General features: G+C 40.9%; 1 protein-coding gene across 31 annotated transcripts in view; it reads right to left on the bottom strand.

Moving 5' to 3' along the window:
* Trpm3 (transient receptor potential cation channel subfamily M member 3) overlaps positions 1 to 23,269 on the bottom strand; it is a 787,998-nt gene that overhangs the window by 252,163 nt on the left and 512,566 nt on the right. For 30 of the 31 annotated variants that reach the window (XM_075973702.1, XM_075973688.1, XM_075973693.1 and 27 more), the window contains exons 2-5: positions 17,906 to 17,985; positions 16,464 to 16,668; positions 3,847 to 4,060; positions 881 to 1,005 (exon numbers count right to left, since the gene is read on the bottom strand). In XM_075973702.1, the coding sequence (XP_075829817.1) occupies positions 881 to 1,005; positions 3,847 to 4,060; positions 16,464 to 16,668; positions 17,906 to 17,985 (624 nt within the window). Of the gene's footprint in view, positions 1 to 880; positions 1,006 to 3,846; positions 4,061 to 16,463; positions 16,669 to 17,905; positions 17,986 to 22,568; positions 22,641 to 23,269 lie in introns of those variants that run through there. The other variant, XM_075973699.1, reaches the window with a different exon arrangement.

Here is a 23,269-nt window from a genome sequence, read left to right as displayed (position 1 = left end):
CTAGAAAAAAATGGGAAGAATGCTCTAGACCTCTACTGTTGGTTAGTGTGTAGTCCTGGACATAAGAAAGAGAAACAGAGACTGGCACTCTTTTATATTTTGGCCAGGGCTTTTTAAAGCTAGATGGAAATACGTCATAGCCAAGTACTTACCAAAGGAGGGGCCAACAAGGGAAGTCATGATGTTGAATGGAAGGCACTCCTTTTGGCTTTCCTCAATTGGGCAATGAGCATGCTAATGCTACAAAAGCCTGAGCCTTGCAGTGGGAGAGCCCTACTCTGAGGAAGCACAGCTCGGATGGAGCACAGCTCGGATGGTTACAGCTCTGATTCAGCACAGTTCAGAGGACTACTGCTCTGAGGGACTACCACTCTGTTGGAGCACAGCTATGATGAAGCACAGCTCAGATTGAGGACTACTGCTCTGAGGGACTATGACTGACGAAGCACAGCTCAGACAACTTCTGCCTTGCTGGAGTACCACTTTGATGGAGCACAGCTCTGATAGAGCACATCTCAGAGGACTACCATTCTGATGGTGCACAGCTCAGATGACTTCATCTTTAATGGACTACTGCCCTGATGAACCAGCCAGTTCATGTTGCCCGATGTTACATGGGATAAACACAGGTTGGTGTTGTCATGCCAAGAATATGTTGTTGGAGCAGAGGCAGAGCAGTTGGTCTATCTTATATTTGACTTTTCTTGGTTGGGATAATTGACAGGGCACTTATCTATACATAGAGTTTGGAAACAAAAAAATCATTTAGTAAACTTTTTATAATATGAGTTTGACTTTGAGAGTTGGACTCAAAAGTATCATCCTGATGTATTACAGCTGCTAGGAGAAGTCAAATAATAGACCACTCCTCAGGACTTACATCTCTTCCAATCAGGTCCTCCTGGTTTTCCACAATTCCCCAGGGGGCGATACCTATGGTACATATCTTCCCTCGAGACTTAGAGGCATGGTCCTTCAAGGCATCTCCAACATGACGAATGACTCCTAGGAGCAGAGAGAGAGGGATTAACTTTGTCTTTTAAGGGCAGTGACCTTCCTACCATTCTGCAGGAAATTAATGAGTGCCTGTAACTTGGGGGAGAGTGTTGGGTATACAATTCTGACACATTTCTATAAAAGCTACATTTAGAAGAGACTTCATAAGAGTGGCTATCATGCAGATATATTTATCAGATTTAATAAAAATTTAAACAATGCATTTCTTTAACGCACATGGAAAAAGAGAATATCTAATGTCAGCAAAGAATAAATAGAATTATGGTATAATTAGAGGACCCTTTTCTTGTAAGCATAGTGATTTATTAGTATCCTCGCATCCTTGGAATAAAAAGCACAAAAGTTAATTTATTCCACAGTCCGTGAAAGAATTAGGGTCATTTTTGTAGTTATTTACCTAAGATTTTATTAACTTCAATTTCCTCTTTCTATTTATATCACATAATGTGGAAAGCGTAGTAATAATGCTGTCTTACTCAATGGCAAATTTATGCTAAAGCGTGTGAGCACACCTTTAATATTCACCATTCTCCTTGTTTCCTCCTTCTGTTAATGATTGCTTCACAGTTAAAAGCAAGGGAATTCAGATTGCAGCAGTAGGGAACCTGATCTTATTTTAAGAAAGCATTTAAAGGATAGACAGTTTCTAATCCTTTAGCTCCCTTCTTGAGCAAATGTTTCTATATATGACTTGTAAGATACATTTTCTAAGAATTTACTCTCATCAATATTCTCCCCATTCCCCAAGAAGCATTCATCCTCAGGTGCCCTCCCTTCTACGAATATTAAGTCGAGTATGTTTCCTTGCACACAGAGCAGCTTGTGAGTCCCCAACAGCTCCAGATTGCACTGTTGCATTCTCTAGTGATGCATAGCAGCATGTGAGATATGCCCTCTGACGTCAACTTGTGGGCTGACTCCAAATAAGGGCTCGGAAACCATGCACTGACCAGGCAGAACACGCCCAGCAGTGTCACTGTGGAGACGTCATATGTTTCAATAGCTCAGTTGTGAAGTAGACGTGAGATCAGACCAAATGAGTTTCTTTTTAGGAATCAGCTAAACCTCCTTGAGCACTAATCCACAGTGCACTCTACTGCGAGCCTGGGAGAGGCCCTTCTCACCTGTTAGCTTGCCAATGCATCATCTAAGTAAAAATATTTCTGAACACAACTTTTGGACAAAAAAGAGGAAATCCATAAATATTAATATAATATGCAAAACACATCTAACTTTACAGCATGCTTCTTTGTCTGCCTTGGTTTTCTCTTCCTGCCACCACGTTTAACAGCCATCATTAAAGTCCTGTACTCTGAACCAGACATTAGTTGTTTGGTTTCTAGTATTTAGGATGTAATCCCCCACCTCTGCTTTTGAATACATTTCATAAAAGAAGAAACCCAACTAGCAATCCAATTTTCTAAATATAGAAAATTGGTTGAAATTTTTTCTGAGCCTTTTGAGTCTTCCATTGGGCGGGTCTCTCTATACACCAAGAAAGCAAAAGACAAAATAATTATAAGTAAGCACTTTTTACTTAGTGAATCAAAAATGTGGGGGCGAATATCTGAATAGTCACTAAAATTTTTCTTTACAGGATCAACAGTAAGAGCTGACTGAGCAGGTCAGCCAAAGATGCTGCCAGCTGATGGGCTGGATTGGGCTTTATAACACATTACTGGGTGTGGATCATCTATACAGTTGACTGCCAAAACACGCCTGTTTAGCTGAGCGCTGACTGCTCACAAATTCTAGCTGTGTAGGAGATTTTAATTTTGGTATCACTCAAGCATCATCCAAGCTAAAACTCAGTTATTGTTTAATAAGAGCACATTAGTTGGTCTAGAGTTATATACTCTGGATGTCCCACTAACTTCAAATGTGCCCATGTGTATAGGCTTTGAGCCTTATGACACATTTGTATTTGCTTATTGCAAAATTACTAGAATACTTTTGCTATTCTTTTGGAGGTCTCTCCCTAGCCCTCTCTCAAGCCCTAGCTATCCTGGAACTTGTTGTTATAGACAAGGCTGGCCTCAAACTCACAGAGATCCACCTGCCTCTCATTGCTGAGTTTTGGCGTTAAGGGCATGCACCACCACACCTGGCATTTGTGTGCTTTTAATAGGAATATCTGACTCAGGGTCTCTGGCAACAAAGTTTACTTCATTATCTGTTGCATACTAATCATGTTCTGCAGACAAGAACCTAACTTTAAGTGGTTATTAGAATTGATTTAATTACGTGCCTGTATCATACTATGGAAATTTATGTGGCAGACAGGAAAAAGCATTTGAAATCCAAGGAAGTTTTGAATTAAATATCTGTTGGTGTAGAATATTTTAAGAAACATTTAACATTATAAACATACATGGGTCTGGAGAGATGTTCAGTGGTTAGGAGCATAACAGCTCTCTCTCTCTCTCTCTCTCTCATCAGCTCTCTCTCTCTCTCTCTCTCTCTCTCTCTCTCTCTCTCTCTTTCACACACACACACACACACACACACACACACACACACACACACACTTAAAAAGTTATTTGGTACCAAGCTGGAAATTACATAAATTACGAAGGCAAACATTCCAATTTAAAACAAAAAGTTATTTTTTAAAGCGCTAGTGGATACCCATGATAATTTGACGTACTGAAAACATCCTGCAAATTTCCATTAGTCGTGTATTCAAATCCTTTAAGTCATTAAATAGTAAAGCCATTTCTCATATGCAGTTCTTTTTAGCTAAAAACCATCTGTATAGCTATGTCTAAGGTTTTCAGCTAAGAAGAATAATATTATCACAGCTGCCTTACTTCATCTCACTCTGATTACCTGTGTTGACCCCTCCCGTGAAGATCCATGCTCCGGTTGTCATGGCCGCTTTGATGAGCCCTTTCCCGAAGACTTGCTTGAGTTTGGGCTGGAGTTCAAAGTTCTGCAACCCTCCGTGCACAGAAATGAGAAGTTTGGGAAGCTCCAGTTGCCATTCTTTGGTCATCAGGTGTAGTAAGAGATCAGGTTTCGTATCAAAAGATACTCGAACATACTAGAATAAAGATGGACAATTAGGAAGATGGGTAGGGCTGCCTGGGGCTGTTGGACTTTGTGATAGTTAGATGTGCTGTATTTGAAGAAAATGGTTTTTTTTTGTGAAATTAGATATTTTAAAGAGAAGGGATCATTTCCTTTACCAAAAGGGGCTTAAGGAGACAGAGGGCTCCCTGCTTTTAAAGGTTTTGTCGAAATTATTATTATTATATTATTATAATTATTATTTTGTCGAGGTTATTGCCAACTAAAATATTACCTGATAAAATACAGTTTAAACACAATTTTCCTGGTAAGCTTTTTGTCTAAAACAAATCATGTTGATTTTTTTCATTGTTCATATTTGTATACTTCAAACACTCCTAATATTTTCAACATGATCAATCCCTTTAAATAAACTAGATGTAGATACAGCTATGTCTTTGTGTTTCTATGATCTTGTCATTTTGAGGTTCCAGAAGACTCAAAAGTTCTACAGAATAACATGAAAAATTTAAAATCAAGCTATAGTAGGTTATATATAACTGTAAATATATCTCAGATAGCCTGTCTTTTGTCTAGCTACCTATGTAAAATTTATGTATCTCTGACTTATCTATCTGTCATCAGTCAATCAATCAACCAACCATTTGTATTTATTTAATTTTTATGAGACACTATGTAGCTATGACTGGTCTGGAACAGGCTATTAAAATCAGTCTGACTTCAAACTCATAGTGATCCTCCTGTTTCTGTCTTCAAAGTGCTGAAACAAGAGCTATGTGGCACCACACACAGTTTAAATGTTTTAATTCTAAAAGATCAGTGACAGAAAATATGCCAGTTATTTCTATAGTTGAAAATGAAAATATATAACAGAAACCAAGGTTTTACTAGAAATCAGGGTTTTACTGGACACAACAGGAAATTCTAAGTATGTATAACAAATGCTGTAAGTATAATGATAATATATAGGATCATATACAGGGACGCACAGGTTTTAGTTCAACTGCATTGTTGATATACTAGGCAATTAGAGAAAATCTTGTGAAATGTACTATTGACATGGCATGAAATACAGAGACACTCAATTCTGAAAGGAAGTCTGCTTGGTTGCACGAAGCAGGGCTGGATCTGAGAGGCTCTCCCAAAATTTGCAGCCCCTCAACATCTGTCCTTATGACTTTCTGAAGTCTGGGGGAGTTTTTGTGGAAAACTGGTACACATCAAAGTCCTCAACTCTGAAACATTAGGAGGAAAAGCTAAGGAATTACATGAAAGAAAGCTGTAGGGACACTGGCATGTCTCCATCATGGCATGCTGAGGTAGGCTCTGGGTGAGCTGACAAAAGAATTCCCATTCTATCATTTCTAAACACAAGTTCGCCATCAGTACTTAGTGTGGTTTGAGATGAAGAAAGTGGTGTATTAATATCAATTTTGGTGGAGTGGAATGATGGCTCCAGGTAAGCAGCAGAAGCAAACACAGACCCTCTGTGAAGGAATCTGTAATAAATCCAGATCAGGAATAACTGCATACCAACAGATAGCTGATCTAGACCCTCCCAGACAGTGAGATGGTCATAGGATACAGAACAGACACATTCAGCATCTTATATATGGATATTAAAACAAGGAAGAAGAGGTTGTAATGACCATGGCCATTTGAAACCTAGAACAATGTGAAGAAATTAAAGTGAATACTGTAAGTGAAAATTAGCATGGAAAAGGAACATAGTGACAATGGTTCCTAAAAATTAGCTATGGACCTGGAAAGATGAAGGTTTGAAGAAAGACACAGAAAAACTAAATCAACTAAAGATGCTCGGGAGAGTGAGTTAGAAATTCCAGACAACCTTGAAAGAGGCACTGCTTGAGGAGGCATTGGCGGAATATGTCTCAGAAATACTGAAGGATACCAACTCTCAGATCCTGGAGCTCAATGGATCCTAGGCAGGATAAATAACAGGAAACTTCAGTCATGATATGTCACAGAAAGCACCCCCTCAAAACGGTTGGGAGAAAGCGCCATCTGTGAAGGCTCTAGACTGGAAGGAAACCCACTCCTCAACATCAGCAATGGAAATTAAAGCCAAGAGAAATGGCCAGTCGGTCTAGAGCTCAGGAAAAAGGTGAAATCCGTTTTATGGATGCCAACCCCGAGTTTCCCTCTGACAGTTTTCACTGAAGTAAAATTGAAGCTTACATGATCCGGAATGATGATCTCAAACACAAGGTGGGATGTAACTAATTAGTTAACTCACACATGGTAAATACAAAGTCATGTTGATTACACAATATAAACCAATAATCATGCCTAATTTATAGTGTAAATGGATAGAGATAAAACATTAGGCAATAAATTAGTAATCAAAATTACAGTATTCTTATGTGCATATTACATGGGGGATATATCTCAGATATATTGTAGAAGCATGCCTTTGGAAACTCTTGGTTGATACCCAGCCAAGCATAAACAGGATGTGATAGTGCATGCCTGTAATCCCAAGATTTGAAGGGTGGAGGCAGGAGCATCAGAAGTTTGGGACCATCCTGTACTACAAGAGATGCTGTCTCAAAAATAAAAAAATAACAAGAACCAAAGTAAATTCTGGGCCCTTGAGATGGTTCAGTAAGGAGCACTTCCTTGATACCAAGCCTGAGGACCTGAATGCAATCCCCAGGACCACATGGTAGAAGGAGAGTACCAACTCCCAAAAGTTTACTCTCACCTCTGGTGCTCACTATGGCTCACACACATATGCACACATATATACACAGAGAAAATTAATTAAAATGTTTAGAATTTTGAAAGTGTTGTACAGGAGAGAAAATAATTGATGAACTAGGTTTGTGGCATGTTGCTCTAATCAGCACTTGTAAGGTGGAGGCAGGATGTTAAGGGGTTCATAGGCTAGCCTTGGATACATAGTGAATTTGAGGCTAGCCTGGACTTCATAAAATCCTATCTCAAAAAACTCCAAATTATTGACTACCTTTGAGCCAATTACATCCAAACAAAATGAGCTGCCTTTTACATTTATGCTTCACTCACACCACTAAGGGGTGGTAAGTTTTGAGCTCCATTGTACATAACATGAGCCCAGCATCCTACATATATATGGTCCAGTGTCGGCAAAAAGGTCAGTCTATGGGGCCTAAATTCTGCATTCCAGCTATATGTTTTCTAAGTTCCATCTCATAGTCTCCCTTACCATTTCCAATGAGATAGAAAGGATCCATGCTGTTTCCAAGCACACACTACACTACTAGTGGGTCACAAGAGGTCCTGTACCTAGCTTTGAATCTACAACCTTTTCCTGGCCTTAAAGATGCAACTGCCTCTTACTCCTTTTCCTTTACATAAACCAACTAGTCTCCAAGTCCTAGGAGGCATTTTTCAAGATACTCCATTCATCCAGGCCTGGTCTTGGCCCCTTCCACAGTTGTGTGAGCAGTCTATTCCCTTAAAGGATGTCAGGTTGGGTTCTGGTACAGCCTCCTTATGGCTTTTCTGTACCTCAGATTACTATGAGACAGCAGCGGGTCAATGGGCTGACTTCTTCCTTGATCATAGTATTTATTTTAAATCATTGCATCTTTTTCAAATTCTCTATCCAGGCAAGCAATCTTCCCTTTATTTTGGCCGTACCCTCACTACTGACCATTTTTTCCCAGTTTTCTGCACATTTGACTCTAATACTAATCCCCAAGTTCTAAGGTAATGCACTCTGCCCTGTTATTCACAGAAACTATACTCATCTTTCACAGTTCGCTTCAGTCCCAGTGACTGCCTGAGACTGCAAGCCCATGCTGACACAATGTAATTCTTGCTGAATCACAGTGTGACAGTTCTTTCTGGATGTCTCCTTTATGTGCCATTTCATACCTGTGCTACAGGCTGCCTTTGGCTGTCCATGGCTTTTGGTAAGCTTTGTCAATATTGCTGTGAAGTAGGCACAGGATTATGAGAGATGATTATGTAATCATGGGGATCTGGAGATCATCTCCTCCAACTATTCTGTTTATAGCGCCAGAGAGGAGGTACAAGGGCTGTCTCACAGGGATATCATATCTAGCTATCCAATGGTCATTTATTCCATTATTATAGCCATATTGTTAAAATCACTATGAACCCTACGTCTGTAGATGGGCTTGGCCTTTAACCTTTAAAATGTAAAAATCGCAGGATAGGTAAGCTAGTCAAAAATGGAGGCTCTGATTTAATACGTCTAGGATTACATCTTGGCTATCTTCATTTCTAACAGCTCCCTGGGGTCTGCACGTGTGCAGCTCCTGCCCAAAAATAAGAGACCTAAATAGTGTGTATATGGTTTGAGAGTGTTCTTAAATTTTTATGTTGAAAATGTTATTTTCAGTAGCCGTTTGGAGAGTAGTTAGGTCACGAGGGCACTGTCCTCCTGAATAGATTACAGCTCTTATGGCAGGAATGAGGTCCTGAGAAAAGGATGTGTTTGCTCTCGTTCCTGCTGGTGATGGTCATGTGTGCACACAGACATGAGTTCTTGCGAACAATGGGCCACAATGGCAACAAGTCCCTAACTCTGAACTTCGCATTTTCTAGAAGTCTGAAAAATAAGAGTCTATTCTTTATACATTTCTCATTCTCAGATATTCTTCTACAGCAGCACAAGGAAGGACTAAGGCAACATGTCTGGTATTTGGTTTGGAGCCAATGGAAAGTAAAGTACACTTAAATTTTCTATGGAAAACAAAGAGATGATGGGGAAGAAACTGGCTACAGTAAGTACAATTGGCAAGCTACTCAAGGCATCTTCACTAATGGCACCCATCTTGGCTAGGACTAGCAGAGAAAGCTGAGATTCTGCACAGGCCACAGCTAACTATCCCGAACCTGGTCAAGACCACAAACATCCACTTCCTTAACTTTTACCTATTGCCCATAACCTATGACTTATTCTGCTCCTCTCCTGGAAAACAAAAGGCAAATATTTAAGTAAATCAATATGCTAATTTGTTTGTTTCAAAAAATAATTTTGGTATAAAATAAAAAGAAATTTTGTATAAAAATAATTTTGTTTAGAAATTAGAATAAATGGTTTGGGAGGTAAACTCTTATTAACATTGGGTTAAGTATCATTTGAAGGTTACCTAGAAATTTCAATTAAATAGAAACTATTAAGATGCTATTCCTATGAATGTAGAGACCAGAGTTCCCACCACACCTCTCAGTTGTATAGAACAATGACCTCACTTGCTCACTCAGCAGCTTCACACTAATTGTGCCCAGAGAAATTGAACAATTCCTATTAAATTGTTAATGTGATTTGAAATTAGGAGCTATTTGGGTCATTTTGAGAAGCAATTCAATTTTTTTTTTTGATTTTGGGTTGGGGATGGCATACGTGTGGAGGTGAGAGGGCAGCTTGTGAGACTCAGTGCTCTCCTTTCTCCATGTAAGTCCTGGGGATTGAACTCAGGTTATCAGCCTTGGCTGCAGGTGCCTTTATCACTGAGCCATCCCACCAGCCTATGATGAACTATTTTCCCATTATGAGTCATTAATTGCTAAGGGATCATAATGCAAATGACCACACATCTTCCTAGCATGTGTTTCAAATGTGGTCACCTAGGCATTACTCTGGCTTGGTGCTGTTCAGCAACTTCCGACTCACTCCATTATCAGATGCTAACAGCATTGGTTATTTGGACAATGTGAGTATCTGACCTGCTAAAGGAGACCAACCCTGATCACTGCACAGGCTACTGTATGGGTTAAACGGCGGATGATGTATTGGCCAAGAAGCTCCAATAAGTCCAAAGTGGGTAAAGATTCCTTACATTCAACATAGACATAGTGTGCCTGCATTTAACTGATTCGAGTCACACGCTTTTCAAAATAGTTTTCATTTTCTAATCTAGTTTTGTGGGGATAGGAGGAGGCCTTGGCCTCCCTTTACAACAGACCTTGAGGTCTCCAGTTTATAGAAAGAGAAGCTGAGATCAAGTAAGGTGTGTATCTATGTAATGACCTGTCCTTTTCTCTTCCTGCTGTTAGGTATCCCGTCTGACATTGGAAGGCCTGTGCACATCAAGTAGATGGATGACTTTTGGAATGTTCTGTGTAAGACAGAAGCTAGATTTTGTTGAAATTGTATAGTTTTATGTTCCTGAGTTCTGTGGAGGTCAATGAATTCAGCACTATTTTCACATGAAGACATACACACACACACACACACACACACACACACACACACACACACACACAGACAGACACTTTAATTTCCAGACAACAAACTAGAAATTACCTTTTGTGAGACTCTATAGGCAATGAGAGCTTCTCTTTGTTAATGACTTCTGCAGAGGGTCAGCTATGCCTGATCTTGGGATTCCTGTACTGAGCAGGTGATTTTCCTACTGAATTGGCTATTACGATGTCATCAATCCTAATGCTTCTGCTCACTTATCAATGTGATGGAGTTCACAGGGTGTCACCAGGCAGTGTTCATATCCACGGGGACAATGGATGGAGTAAGGATGCAGTCATTTCTACTTGGGAGCAGATGGAGAGATGGAAACTGTTTCCTTCAACCAACCAACCAAAAAAAAAAAAAAAAAAAAAAAAAAAAAAAAAAAAAAAAGAAACCGAAGCAAATACAAAACTCCATGAACTTCTATCAGCTGTCTCAACGTCTCAACTTGAGCTTCATAGAGCATTCGGTTGTGCTAATTCATCAGTCGCCTCTTTAGTCCTAGATTTTTATCCATGTAACATTGCCCAGTTGTTTTAATGAAAATGAAAATGGGCCGCGGTATAATAAATCTGGATAGACTCTTGGAAATGTTCAATGACAAATCCTCTCCCCTTCACTGCAAAGCCATCATTAATTCTTATAAAGAACCACTTGGTACTTCTTAACCAGTGTTTGTTCTGATTAATGGACCTACCATTGTGAAATCTGTTTTAACGGTCTCCACAATGCCTTTCTTTCAAGCTCATGGTGGGAAATGGGGCCCATTCTCTCTGCTGAGAAATGTGACAAGCATCATTTCATTTCTCAATTTTTGTGCCGCATATAAAGGGGATACTTGTAATTAAAGCTGCAGCCAAACACAATGTGTCACACCAGAGAGAAATCTGCTGAGAGCAGCTTCCCAAGTCCATGGAGACTTTGCATCATCCAGTTTAATGGTTATGGTGGTTCAGCAGAGAGAGAATCTCACTAGAAAGAAAATATTTGGAGTTGTATTCAATGCATCTAAATTTCCAGTTTGATGACCCTCAATACTTTGGAAGTAAAGGTGTCATTATTTTTGCAGTTTCCCAGTGTCAGATATCAGGTATTTGTAGGATTAATATCGATAATGGGAAGCTCAGTAGTGAGAAATAACATAAAATGCCACTAAGCACATACAGGGGTCATGGGGGCTAGTCTATGGGGTTTCTATCAGAAATATTTAGTATAGCATTTTCTAGAAGCAAGAAAGTAGATGATTTCCTGAGCAGATTCAGCTTCCCATACTTTACATACCTATAATTAGGATGGGAATTATCAACCATATATTCTACCTTAATTTTGTTGTTGTTGTTTTTGTTCTTTAAGACAGGGTTTCTCTGTGTAACAGTCCCGGCTGTCCTGGAACTTGCTATGTAGACCAGGCTGGCCTCTCACTAACAGATATCCTCCTGCCTCTGTCTTCTTAGTGCTAGGATTAATTTGTGCTTTGCTTCTACCTTAATTTTTAATTTCAGACAGACCATCTGATCCTGTTGCTAGCTCTGTAGCCTTTAACCACAAGGTGCAAACTGGAAATCAGTGGAGGAATCACAAGGTTTCTCCACAGCCCCATCAGGCTATAGGAAGCTCGTGTTAGCCATAGGGCAGTGATTGGTTGTTCATGTGTGTGAAGAAAGAACCATTTAACCATTTCCTATGCAGTATGTGTTAGTCAAGGGCTCCCAGACTAAATCTGCAGAATGCAAAGAGAGACAGTTTGTAAACCTCAAATTCAATCCCCTAAAACCCTCTAAGAGTACATGGTTACAGATGCTATGCTAACAGGGGCAACCTTGCTACTATGTGGTCCCCTCCCCCAAAGCTCAGAGAGCAAGGCTTTCACCTCTGTAGGCTCAATAGTTATAGCCTTCAGTGTGAAAACAAGGGCTAGGCATAATTTTCTAAATTATATGAAAACTATTCTAAGGGGCTCCACATGATCGAGTAGGCAGGGTCAATAGCAGAGGAGAGCCAGAAGAGAATTATGTGGCTGGCTTGAGAGGTTTAACTGCAGGCCCTTAATTAGGTTCAGCCTTATCTGGCCCACAAGCCAGCTCTGTGTTAATTAGAAGAGATGATCTGTAAACAAGTGAGTCTATAGTCTGCTCGTTTTGTAAATCATGTCGGAGCCCTCAATAGACAAGTCTCCAAGAAATCTCACTATTTCTGCTGACAGGGTTATCTTATTGTGGCTCTCAGGTGGTTTGCAAGTCATGAGACGTCCCTATGAGCGATCTGGTCCTTAGGGCACTCAGGATGGTTTAGAGCTTGTCATCTGGTAGATGCATCTTGGGAATGGGCAGGAAGCCAAGTTCCTTCCCTCAGTATCAGCTTGGATTGGCTCCTTCTCACGTCATAGCTTCTCTCTGCAAAGCGTGGACTTTCCTGGAGCTTGGATAAGCTTGGACACTGCGTTCTGAACACCACCAAACACTTGAAAGAACTTGGCAAATGAGTCTAATGATCTAAGATGTAATTTTACAAAGACTTCCCTTCTTCTCAAGGCTTTCAAGTTTAATGAACCTCATTAAATAGTAGTGATTTAAAAATTCTGCTACAAAAAAATTCTAAGAACCCCTATGAAAAAGGTAGAGGCACAATGGTAATTAGTTTCCTTTCAATCATCCCCAAACAACTTCAAATAAAACAGTGGCCGTCATTTGTCCTGGGTACATGTGCCAAAGAAAAAAGAGAATGAAAAAGGGGTCATTAGGAAGTTGGGTTCAAGAACCTTTTCTGGTAAAAGAAGTTACTTTTGGGGGGGGGGCTTCAACTATCTTACCTATAGTGTAGGTAGAAGGGATGGAGATTAATTTTCCCAAGGCCAATTGCACAGTGGAATAACTGCTCTGTATATATCCAAAGATCTTTGGATGCCCATGGGCTCATCAAAGCCAATGAATGAGCCAAATGTCAATCTTAGATATTGCCATCTGTGATGTCCTTCCTTGTTATTTGGTGCCAAGTCAAGAACCACCGATTGTGACCCTCAAGTGCCTTTGATGCTTAAGGGCCTGTGGTACCCTGCTGTCCTACCCATGTGGTATGACAGACACCTAGCTTCAGCTCTCAAGTGAGGGAGGCATCTTAGTAATGAGTCTGGTCCTCCTGCCACCTGCCTTACTGTGCGCAGTACACCTTGGCATGTGGACAGTGCTAGAGCTGTATCCTGGGCGGCCTTGAAGGAAAAAGTTAATGTTATATCTTACCTTAATTTAAAAAAAATAAAAAATAAAAGTCGCTCTTGCCCCTGGAGTGTTTTGATGACTTTGCTAAAAAATCGCTTCAAAGACTTCTTTCAGAAACGATGGCCCATAGACACATTAAGTTTACTGGCTTGCCCAACCGCAGTTCTGGAGAATAATTAACCCTACAGTGTTCTCATGAAGACTGGCCTCTTTCACAGGAAGTGGGTGCCAGGTCTGTCTGTCCAAACTCCCTGCTGCTTTGCTCGAGAGGTTGGGAAGCAAGAGAGGCTCGGGTTGGCAAGCATCCAGTCCCCTACCTCGGAAAAGGAGGCCTGACAGCACCACTTCTTTGTTTAGATAGGAGCAGCCTAATAACTCTGGGGCAAGCTTTCAAAGTGCACAAGATGTTCATTTGTGTCTGAATGAATGCCGGGGATTTCCACTCGCTAAATACCCAGCAGTAATGAAAAGAAAAACTGGTCTTCATTAGGCTAATTAGGCTTGGGGAGAAAGAAAGGGTGGCCCTTAGAGAAACTGCCCTTTGGCCACCTAGGGCCACCCTAACCTCAGGGTCAACATCACAGTATGTGCAAAACAGTGCCCAGAAGGGCAGTGCTTAGAGCTCGCTTCCCTGCATTTTTGTCTTGAAATTCTTAATATCTGAGGACTGGGACCGTGCGTGAGGATCAGGGTTCGATCACAGCTCTGAAAAGCATTTATCAGTATGTGTTGGGGAAATGAACTCTGAAGGGATTGCAGAATAGTTAGTTGCTCATTTATGATCATGACTATTATTCCTTATAGGTTATGAAAGAAATTGCTGAAGTACTTTCTGGAACATTTTGTTGAAGGGCATATGCTTTGAGTTTAGCTCCCCGGGCTTCTAGGGGGTCTTTCAGATTCACCAGAAATTTTCAGGGGATGAAAAAAATTGCCTGTAGAGGAAATTTATACAACAAAACGGCTCTTGCTGTGCTCATTCTAACACCACGCCCACAGCAGGTTAGCTACAAACAGGGACCCAGGTAATGGAACTCATTCTGATTTGCTGGGATGAGTGACTGCCAGGGCCAGAGAGAATGTGGACATCAGCTCTCAAACCTCTAGCCTGCTTTCCTGATGGTGGCTGTCACTAAAGCTGTTCTTCACAGAACAAAGACTCAACTGTGGGCACAAGAAAGCTGATGCTCCTGTGGAAATATTCTAATGGGTCGTTGGGCTTCTAGGAAGTACAGAAAGCTGTTTCCCTGACCCATCTCTATCATTTCCCTACGTATATTGAGCGTTAGCTTTGTATCAGGTGTCTTTATGCTCATGAACCTCACGGAAGGCAACTTTACCAGCTTCCTAGGAAGAACCCTCGAGGCGCGTGTAAATTAAATGGCTTAACTAAGAATTTCCCGTCAGACAGTGAGAATGTATCTGGTTCTGTGACTTCAGGAGCACACATCTATTTTGATTGATCACAAAGTTTCCCTCAGAGTAAAACCTTCTGTAGCTTTTGCACCAGGCGCCATCCAAAGTCCTACCTCTACAGAGGCGCTATAAAACCTTGAAATGGCCCTGGGAAGTAGAAGTTACTACCCCACTTTTCACACAAAGAAACTAAGGCACTAGGCTTAAATAGAACAGTCACACAACCAGCAAGTGACAGCAATAGGCTATGAATAAACAGCCAATGGATTCCTATTCAAAAGTCAGCCAGTAAGCTACAAGGTCTGATCTTTCAGAGTTAAACGTAAGCATTGCCTGAAAATATAAATTAAAGTATATGAATTAATAGAGGCATAGATCCAAGGCACATTCTTTAAAGACTGAGTCAAATATTTTTCCAAGTTCTTTTAGAGACTGGGTAAAATAAGACTTCTAATACCGCCAGCTAGAGCCAGGCGGTGTGGAGCACGCCTTTAATCCCAGCATTTGGGAGGCAGAGGTAGGCGGATCTCTGTGAGTTCAAGGCCAGTTTGGTCAATAGAGCTAGTTCCAGGACAGCTAGGGTTTTACACAAAGAAAACATGTCTCAAAAAAACCAATCAACCAATCAATCAATCAATCAATAAATATTAAAAATAATATAATAACACAACTAAATTAATTCATGCCTGTAGACACGTCCAGCATTGTGCTGGTATCTTACACCTATTGCCTCTTTCAACCGCCAGAAGCCAGCCTGCTGAATTACAAAACTTTCAGAATTTTCAGACTACAATGCTATACTTTTTATTTTCTGAAAAGTCTGTGAGCCATATTAAGTGCAGTCCACGGGAACTATAGTTCATACACGACAAAATTTCCATATATGTCCCAATTCCTCACTAAAAATATTGTTCTTTCCCATTGAGAATATTACTAACCCAGCTACTTGGAGAAAAGGTACTTGATATGGATTACAACATCTCTGTCAAGACCAGGAAGGAAACAGCTGGAAAATACTGCCTATAAAAACAAAATAGAAACCTAAAGGAAACATTTTTTTTTCTTTCTCCAAACCTGGGATAAATGATTTAGGAAAAGGCTAAATAGATGAGACATAGAAAATAATATTTCAAACTGTGACTGGCTGCAGAAAACAAACCAGAGTCAGAAGGACAAGTACCACCTTTGCTTTCATATATGAAGGGCAGAGAACAGCAGATCTGATTGTAAGAGTGATTGACAGAAGATAATACAGGTGCTTGTGTCGGGAGACGAATAAAGAGGTGATGGATTTGGGCAATGAGTGTGTGTACACACACAGAAACAACACTGAACTGCAAGATCATATACAATAGTGTATGTTAACCAAAATAAAAACCAGCCCATCTTCTGATCTCATCCTAATGATTTAAAAAGTCCTGGGGAAGGTTTTACTTCCCCTACTGGGAAGCGACAGAGGCTAGGTTAGCCTGAAACCTACAGCTTCGCTCTTAGCTGTTCCCTTACAGGATGGGAAATTGTGTCTGGGAGAATGTGACTGTTTTTTTTTCTTTTATTACCATGGCTTTGTTGGAATGGCCACCTCCTTGGAACTCAATGGTCCCAAAAGCATCTGTTGGGCTGAGCTGAGTGTGCTTGCTGATGGACCACTTCTCAGACTGGACGTCATTTCGGGAGAGGCGACTCTCATTTTTCTCGTTCTGAAGCACAGAGATACTGGGAGTGAGCCCGACATGCTGGCCTATTAGGCGCCCACAGCAACACCTATAATATGAGAGGTTAAAGTGAACCCCTTGCATCAGCCATTACTAGAGTGCACATGCAAGCAGCCTGTTAGAGAAACCCACAGACCATGCTGACCCACTCCAGTTCAGTGGTAGGTGAAATCCCAGAATGCAGTCTTATCAGGAAAATGACAGAGAGAGGCTTCCCATAACACCCCATCAACTGCTCTTCCCCACCACCCAGCTTATCCATACTTACTGTCCTCGATACCCATACCTATAAGTACTTGGCATATTATTTGGGACAGGGCAATTGTGAGCAGAAGTTCTCTAGGTGTTTCCTCTTCTAGCTGCTCCCATCTATCAAACCTCACATACAAGATGCTAAAGAGCTTGGGGGGAAGACTTCTAACACGTACATTTAAATGTGAAATCTCAGTTATGTGTGGGCCACAACTTAACTCATCTCTCCAACTGAGATTTACTGTCCAATATTCAGTTCTGAGAATAAAAATCTATAGGTTTTTTTTTGAAGAAGAAATGAGAAAAACTGGAAACTTAAAATTTGTTTCCTTTGTCATCAAAATGTCCTTCGAATGTTATAACATTACAATTACTAGTACTGAGAGTTACATAGCATTCTCTTACACACTAACCATTGAGGATACACCGATGACAAATTATTACAGTGCTGAGGCTTGAGAAATGTATCCAAGGTTATGTAGCTAGTCTGTGGCTGGAAGATCTGTGTTTTCAGCCACCTTTTAAAACTGCCCATTCCAAAGGCATTTCCAGATGACGATGCACTACTATTGCAGCTTCCCGCTGCACGTACTGCTGATTTCCAGAAAGGTAATTGCAGAATTACAGTGCCAAAAAGTGCAGAGCAGTCTGAAGGTCTAAACCCTAATGAATCTTCTAGGAGTGTTTCATTCAATACTGTGTTTTTGTTTTGTTTGTGTTAGCAGGGTATGTTAGCACCAATGAAACAGTTTGACAAAATGTTAAGGTGGAAAAATAAGTACTTGTTACAAAAATATAGTATATTGTTATATACAGGGACCAGTCTTTCTACAATAGTGAATCTGTTACTCTGTGTACAGACACTTAGTTGAAGATTAACTTTAGCCTTGCATATTGAGCAGTGAAGTATATATTTTGCTTCAAAATATATTTAATTTGGCACTGGTTCCCTTGCAGTAGTAGTAATTACTATTGGGCTCTATCCCTATAATTACGACCTTAAATTCTTAATGCATTAAAGATCACAGGATTACCTATGGGGGTCTTTGGTGCTGGGTATGATGTGAACACATTCTCTTTTATAAAATGCTCGTTCAATCCAGGATTTCTGAGCCTGAAAAAAAGAGAGAGAGAGAAAGAAGAATGATAAGCATAAATTTTAAATCTTTTTGACTAGATAACAACACATGTAATGTAACATAACGATATACTAGTATGTCATAAATGGATTCCACACTGCATATCATCCAACCAGCCATTCTCAGAACCTGCTGCCTGTTTTAACATTATAATATTGAGAAGAATGGAAATAGCTAGGCTGGAAAAAGTATTACTAATGGGACTGTAGACATGTTCATTATGGTTTCTAAAGAACAAAAACACAAGACTATTCATAGAGAAAATGAAATTGAAGGAACAGAACATGACATTTATACTCTTACAGGAAAAGTGGAATTCAAACGTCAGAGGAAACACACCTAGTTCGGCATCAGGTTTTCACGGTTGAAACTTCTATTAGATTTTCGTTACGGAAGAAAAGGAAGATGGCTGAGGGGGTGCATAACTCCAAATCCCTGCTACATCACTAAAGTTCTTTAAAGCCAAGTTTGTGATACAGAAGAACAGAGAGGGAGAAAAGGAAATGGGAAGACAAAGAGGATAGGTGTAAGCACAGCCTTCAGGCTCCCAAGTAATGCTTGGGAAGGGAATGGGCACACTTCCCCTTATATCCCACATACATGCCAAAAAGTATGGCTTCTTACACTCAGACACCCAGGCATCAAGATGGTGTTCCTAAATGGGCAAGGATAATCTGTCCATCAAAAGGGTATTCCCCACCCCCAGCATCATCTAACTTTCATGTACAAGTTATAGGCTGTAGACTGCATTATTCAACCATAACTATGCATGAAGCTCTGCATATCTGTAGATGAAAACACCACGCCACAATTCCAAAAGCCTGGAAACCCTGGACCCCTTCCTTCAAAAGCATTTGAAAGAGAAGAGACGTCTCTGTGAAACCTGCTAAACTTCTTAGGAAATTCCTATCCTAAGTATTTAAGATGGGAGTCACTAGAGCAGATCTTAGTTATTTCACATGGTATTATTTTACTGTCACACCTAAAATCATATTTTTAAAATATCCTGGCCCGATGCACAACTGAGCTGTTCACTTGACCTGTGTCAATCACTGGTGGGAACTGTTACCAGCTTCTACTTGCTATGTGTAATTAGTCCCGATTCCCTGGACACACAGTGCTATCTGAGTCTTGTGCCTTCTGGTGTACACTTATTCCCTTGATCTCATACAATGGAGGTCTGTGTATGTGACATCCATAGCAGTGGTTACTTAATACTTACAGTAACGCATATTCTACACATGGCCACACGGAGGACGGTCGAGGGCCATCAAGACACTGTATTCTCTTTCAGTAATGGTCACAGAGAAGCCACTTAATTTCTGGTTTCCCTACATTGTCTTCATTTAAAGCCACAGCCCACACTGCCTCAAAGGTCTCCAGGTTCTGGTGCACCTCTCTACTTTCATGCATACAGAAGGCATTTGTAATTTTGTTTGCAGCAGGACATGAAAAAAACAAAAATCTCTTCTCAAAGAGTTTCCTTCTTTGAGAAGAAAGCTACTGACTTCATCTTTGCAACAGAAAGGAGCTCGGCAGCAGAGATAACCGTCTTTATCTTTGTAAAAAGCCTGTAAATTAAACTCTTCTTAGCCCATGGTGCTGAAACACTGAATACTTTTGTTGATGTTATCTGATGTTCGTTCCTCACTGGACATTTGAAACCCACTCTCCCTACACCTTGGGGAACAGTGAAGAAAGAATGTACTTTTGTTGGCGGTCCTGGCAAGCCTTCAAACGAATCTTTTGGGGCATCATCTGCCTGCTCCAGTGAGTGCTGGTCCGTGTTCCAGGAGAGGAAGTTGGAAAGGCTGTATGCGTGGGGACATAAAATCTACAGCTGAGAAAGAAGCATGAGCAGAAAGGGCTCCCGTAGATGAGAACAGCTAGAAATCCTTCTAGCTTCAGTTTTCCCCATCTGTATACTGGGTACAATAATAAAGCTTGACATACTGGGTTGTTACTTGGGGAATACCACGCTTGGCTTCAAGAAGAGAGAATGACCTTGGCTTTTGTTTGTTTATTGAGACAGGTTCTCACTCTAGTCCCAGTTATCCCAGTAATAATTTGCAAGTCTAGCTGACCTTAAACTCGAGCACTCACTATCCTGAACCTCCCAACGCATGCACCATTATGCCAGACTTCTGGACTGATTCTCAAACTATATTTTCACATGGAAGGTCATATAAGGGGTCTATAAAATACTGGTAGAAATGGTCATCCCTCTGCTTGGCTCATAGAACACTGGACTGACAACTAACACGATAAGAAAAAAAGTTACTGACTTTCTCTGAGCCTCATGTATAGCATAGAGATTCTAAATTGCTATGGAGGGTTTTATGATAAACAGACCAAGAGGTTCATCTTGCACAGCTAGCACATAGTAGGAGCTCAGCAAGGTTGCATAGTAGCTAACATTTGTTAAGGGTCCATTATGTCCTTGGATCCACAAAACAGCGCTGATGGGGAGGGACCCTCTACAATACAACATCAATTTTATCAATGAAAAACAATGGAGCCAGAGAGAGTTGGCAAGTAAGTTCCAAAGCCACAGCTTGACCTTGAGCATCTTTGCCCAAGGATCTTTCCTTTTACCCCTTGGATACATTGCTTTGCTAGAGGAGACTGTACTGCTTCTGAATGTCCTTTATGTGTGCAATGCCATCTGAGATGCCTGGGACTATTTCTGTGTTTGAGCCACACTGAACTCCTAGTGGCATGCTGAGAACGGGTTCAGACTTGTTTCTTCCCCTTCCACCTCCACAGTCTAGCATTCAGTCATGGAGGCGGGGGTGAACTCTCTGCCTCCTGTTTTTTCTCTCCCTTTGGGGTAATGGATAAGATGCCACTTTAGGAAGACCCCAATACATAAGGCAGAATTAAAGAAGGGGAGAAATGTTATTATTTCTGTGGCAGCAAAGAAATGGAATGATAACTAGACTTTAAATTTGAGAATATGGGGCCCGTGCCAAACGAATCAGATTCTTCGAGGACACTGTTATTATTAGCTTCAATTTGGGAGGTCTTGCAAGCTTTAGTAAGATGGTGTGTAGAAAAATTACTGCATAGGGATTGTCAATTTGTTGGTAAGTCTTTCAGAGGAAGGTGATTTGGCTTGTGTGCAGTCCAGCAACTTAATTATATTCTCCAAGAAAAGCAACCTCTTTGCAGGGGAATGGATGAGAAATCCCTTCTGTTTCTTGGTATTAGCAGATTAATCAGTTCCTCTGCCACTGCACAATTGGGAAGAGAAGAAAGGTGAGGTAAAAAGGTCTTCCCGTCATTCGTAATGAACTTTGACTCTTTGTTTATGAGGCAAGAATAATTTCTCCTAGGATAGTGGGTGTGCAGAAGAGCCAACTTAGGAATTCTCCAAAAGATGCATAATTGATTCTGCTATATTGTTGGGTTGGCTTCATTGTGCCTTTATTCAGGTTGCTAGTGTGGACAGATATTCGATTTAACTTTTTTTTCCTTTTGGAAAGGGCATATTTTGATGTACAATCGTGGTTTAACTTGTGTCCTAAAAGAATTCCCTTTTTCTTTTGTTCAAGGGCTTTGTGCTACTCTGCATGAAGCTTTAGACTTTGCTCCAACAGGCAACTAAGTTAGCGCACAATGATTGCCCTCATTGTTAGAAAGCATGAAGTAAATCTGACATGCATTTCCTGCTGACGGTTTAATTTTCTTCTAATGCGCAACTTCAGTGGAGGCTTTGCCCTACCAGCTTTGCTTTTTAACTATTCCACAGAAGTCTCCAGTCCTCTCGAAAAGATCCTATCAGCCCTCAGAAATTCACTTCTATGCATTCTTTCCTGGAGGTAGACCAGTCAGGTACCCAAGCTGACTTTGTCAGGGGCTGTTTCTTTTTCGTCTTTCTTCACTACCAGCCGTGTGTGATATGTACTAGGGAAACGTTTTCAAAGGCTAATAATTCAAGGACATCTTTTTTTTCTTTTTTTCAAAACAGAAACAAAGGCATCTGCATTTTGAACAAAGTCTAATCACTACCCTAAGGAATAAAAACAAGAGCTACTTTTGAAAATTAAACATGAAATCAATAAAACTTTAAGATGAAAGAAGGCAAAATGAACCTATAAATATTGTCATATACAAAAAAAACCACATTAACTCATTTCATTTAAACAGGTTCCACTGTTTCTCACCCAGGCTCTGAGACCAACGTGAAGCCACCAACAGCTCTGTCCTGTCTCCCTTTACCTTCCTACTAGCCGTAGACTCGGTCCTTCTCCAGGAGGGAACAGTTGCAACACAAACTTAGCAGCTCAGTAACCCAGACAGGCAATCCAAAGATTAAAAAGAAAGCATAATGAACTTCTGGAGACAAATAACGAGGGACCCATATCTATGCTGTTCGCCATCTCAGTCTCAGTGTCGAGGCCACCCAGTCTTCATTAGAACAAAATACCAACATATACGTTCATTTCCCCCTCTGTTTTCTCTCCAGCCCCTCTGTGTATTCCCTTGGTCTTCCTCTAAGTCCCCACATCCAGCCTGGAGAAGGTGAACACGAGAAAGGTTAGCTGGAATCGTTTACCTGGGCACCGACTCTGGCTGGTAGCAAGGCAGAAGTCCCCCTGCACAGCTCCTGTTGCTTTCATTTTGCTGTGACTGGGGCTGGCCATCCCGCTAATAATGCTCGGATGACCGCCCACTGGAAAAAAAAAAGTCACTTGCCAGGCTCTTCCCCCAAGAGACATTTCAAGTAAGCAATGAATTTGGGCAGATTGGCCCCTTGGAATGTGCCAGGGCTCCAGGATTAGCCTGGCTAAGAAGCCCATGGACATTCCCCTCCGAGTCCTCAAACACGGCTTGATTTGAACATCTAATCTGAAGCCAGAAGAAAAACAAATCCCTGGAGAGATCGGGTTTAAGTAGCACAAGTCCTAACTGCTTCCTACCCCCCTCACCCCCACCTTTTCTTTTTCCATTTTCGAGGCGGGAGGGAGGCTTGCAAGAGTGATAAGGTGCTCGGAGTTCTGAAAGTTCAGCCTTGGAAAGTGAATCTCTCTAAAGAAACAGTGTATTAATGCTGCCAGTAGTTTGAACACACAAGAGCCATTGTTCCTCGGCCGAACAGCATGGAATGATAGTATTTCTTTAAAGAGAAACTGTTAAAACCCACAGCGTTTCAAAGGAACTCTTGGGTCCCTGCACATGAACCTAAGCAGAACGCAGTTGGGATTGGCCAAGTTGTTCACCTTTCACAGTTAGATGTCAACACAACTTGCCGGATTG

This window comes from Microtus pennsylvanicus, chromosome 5, assembly GCF_037038515.1.
Source record: "Microtus pennsylvanicus isolate mMicPen1 chromosome 5, mMicPen1.hap1, whole genome shotgun sequence".
Taxonomy (NCBI): domain Eukaryota; kingdom Metazoa; phylum Chordata; class Mammalia; order Rodentia; family Cricetidae; genus Microtus; species Microtus pennsylvanicus.
This window is presented reverse-complemented; position numbering and strand designations above follow the sequence as displayed.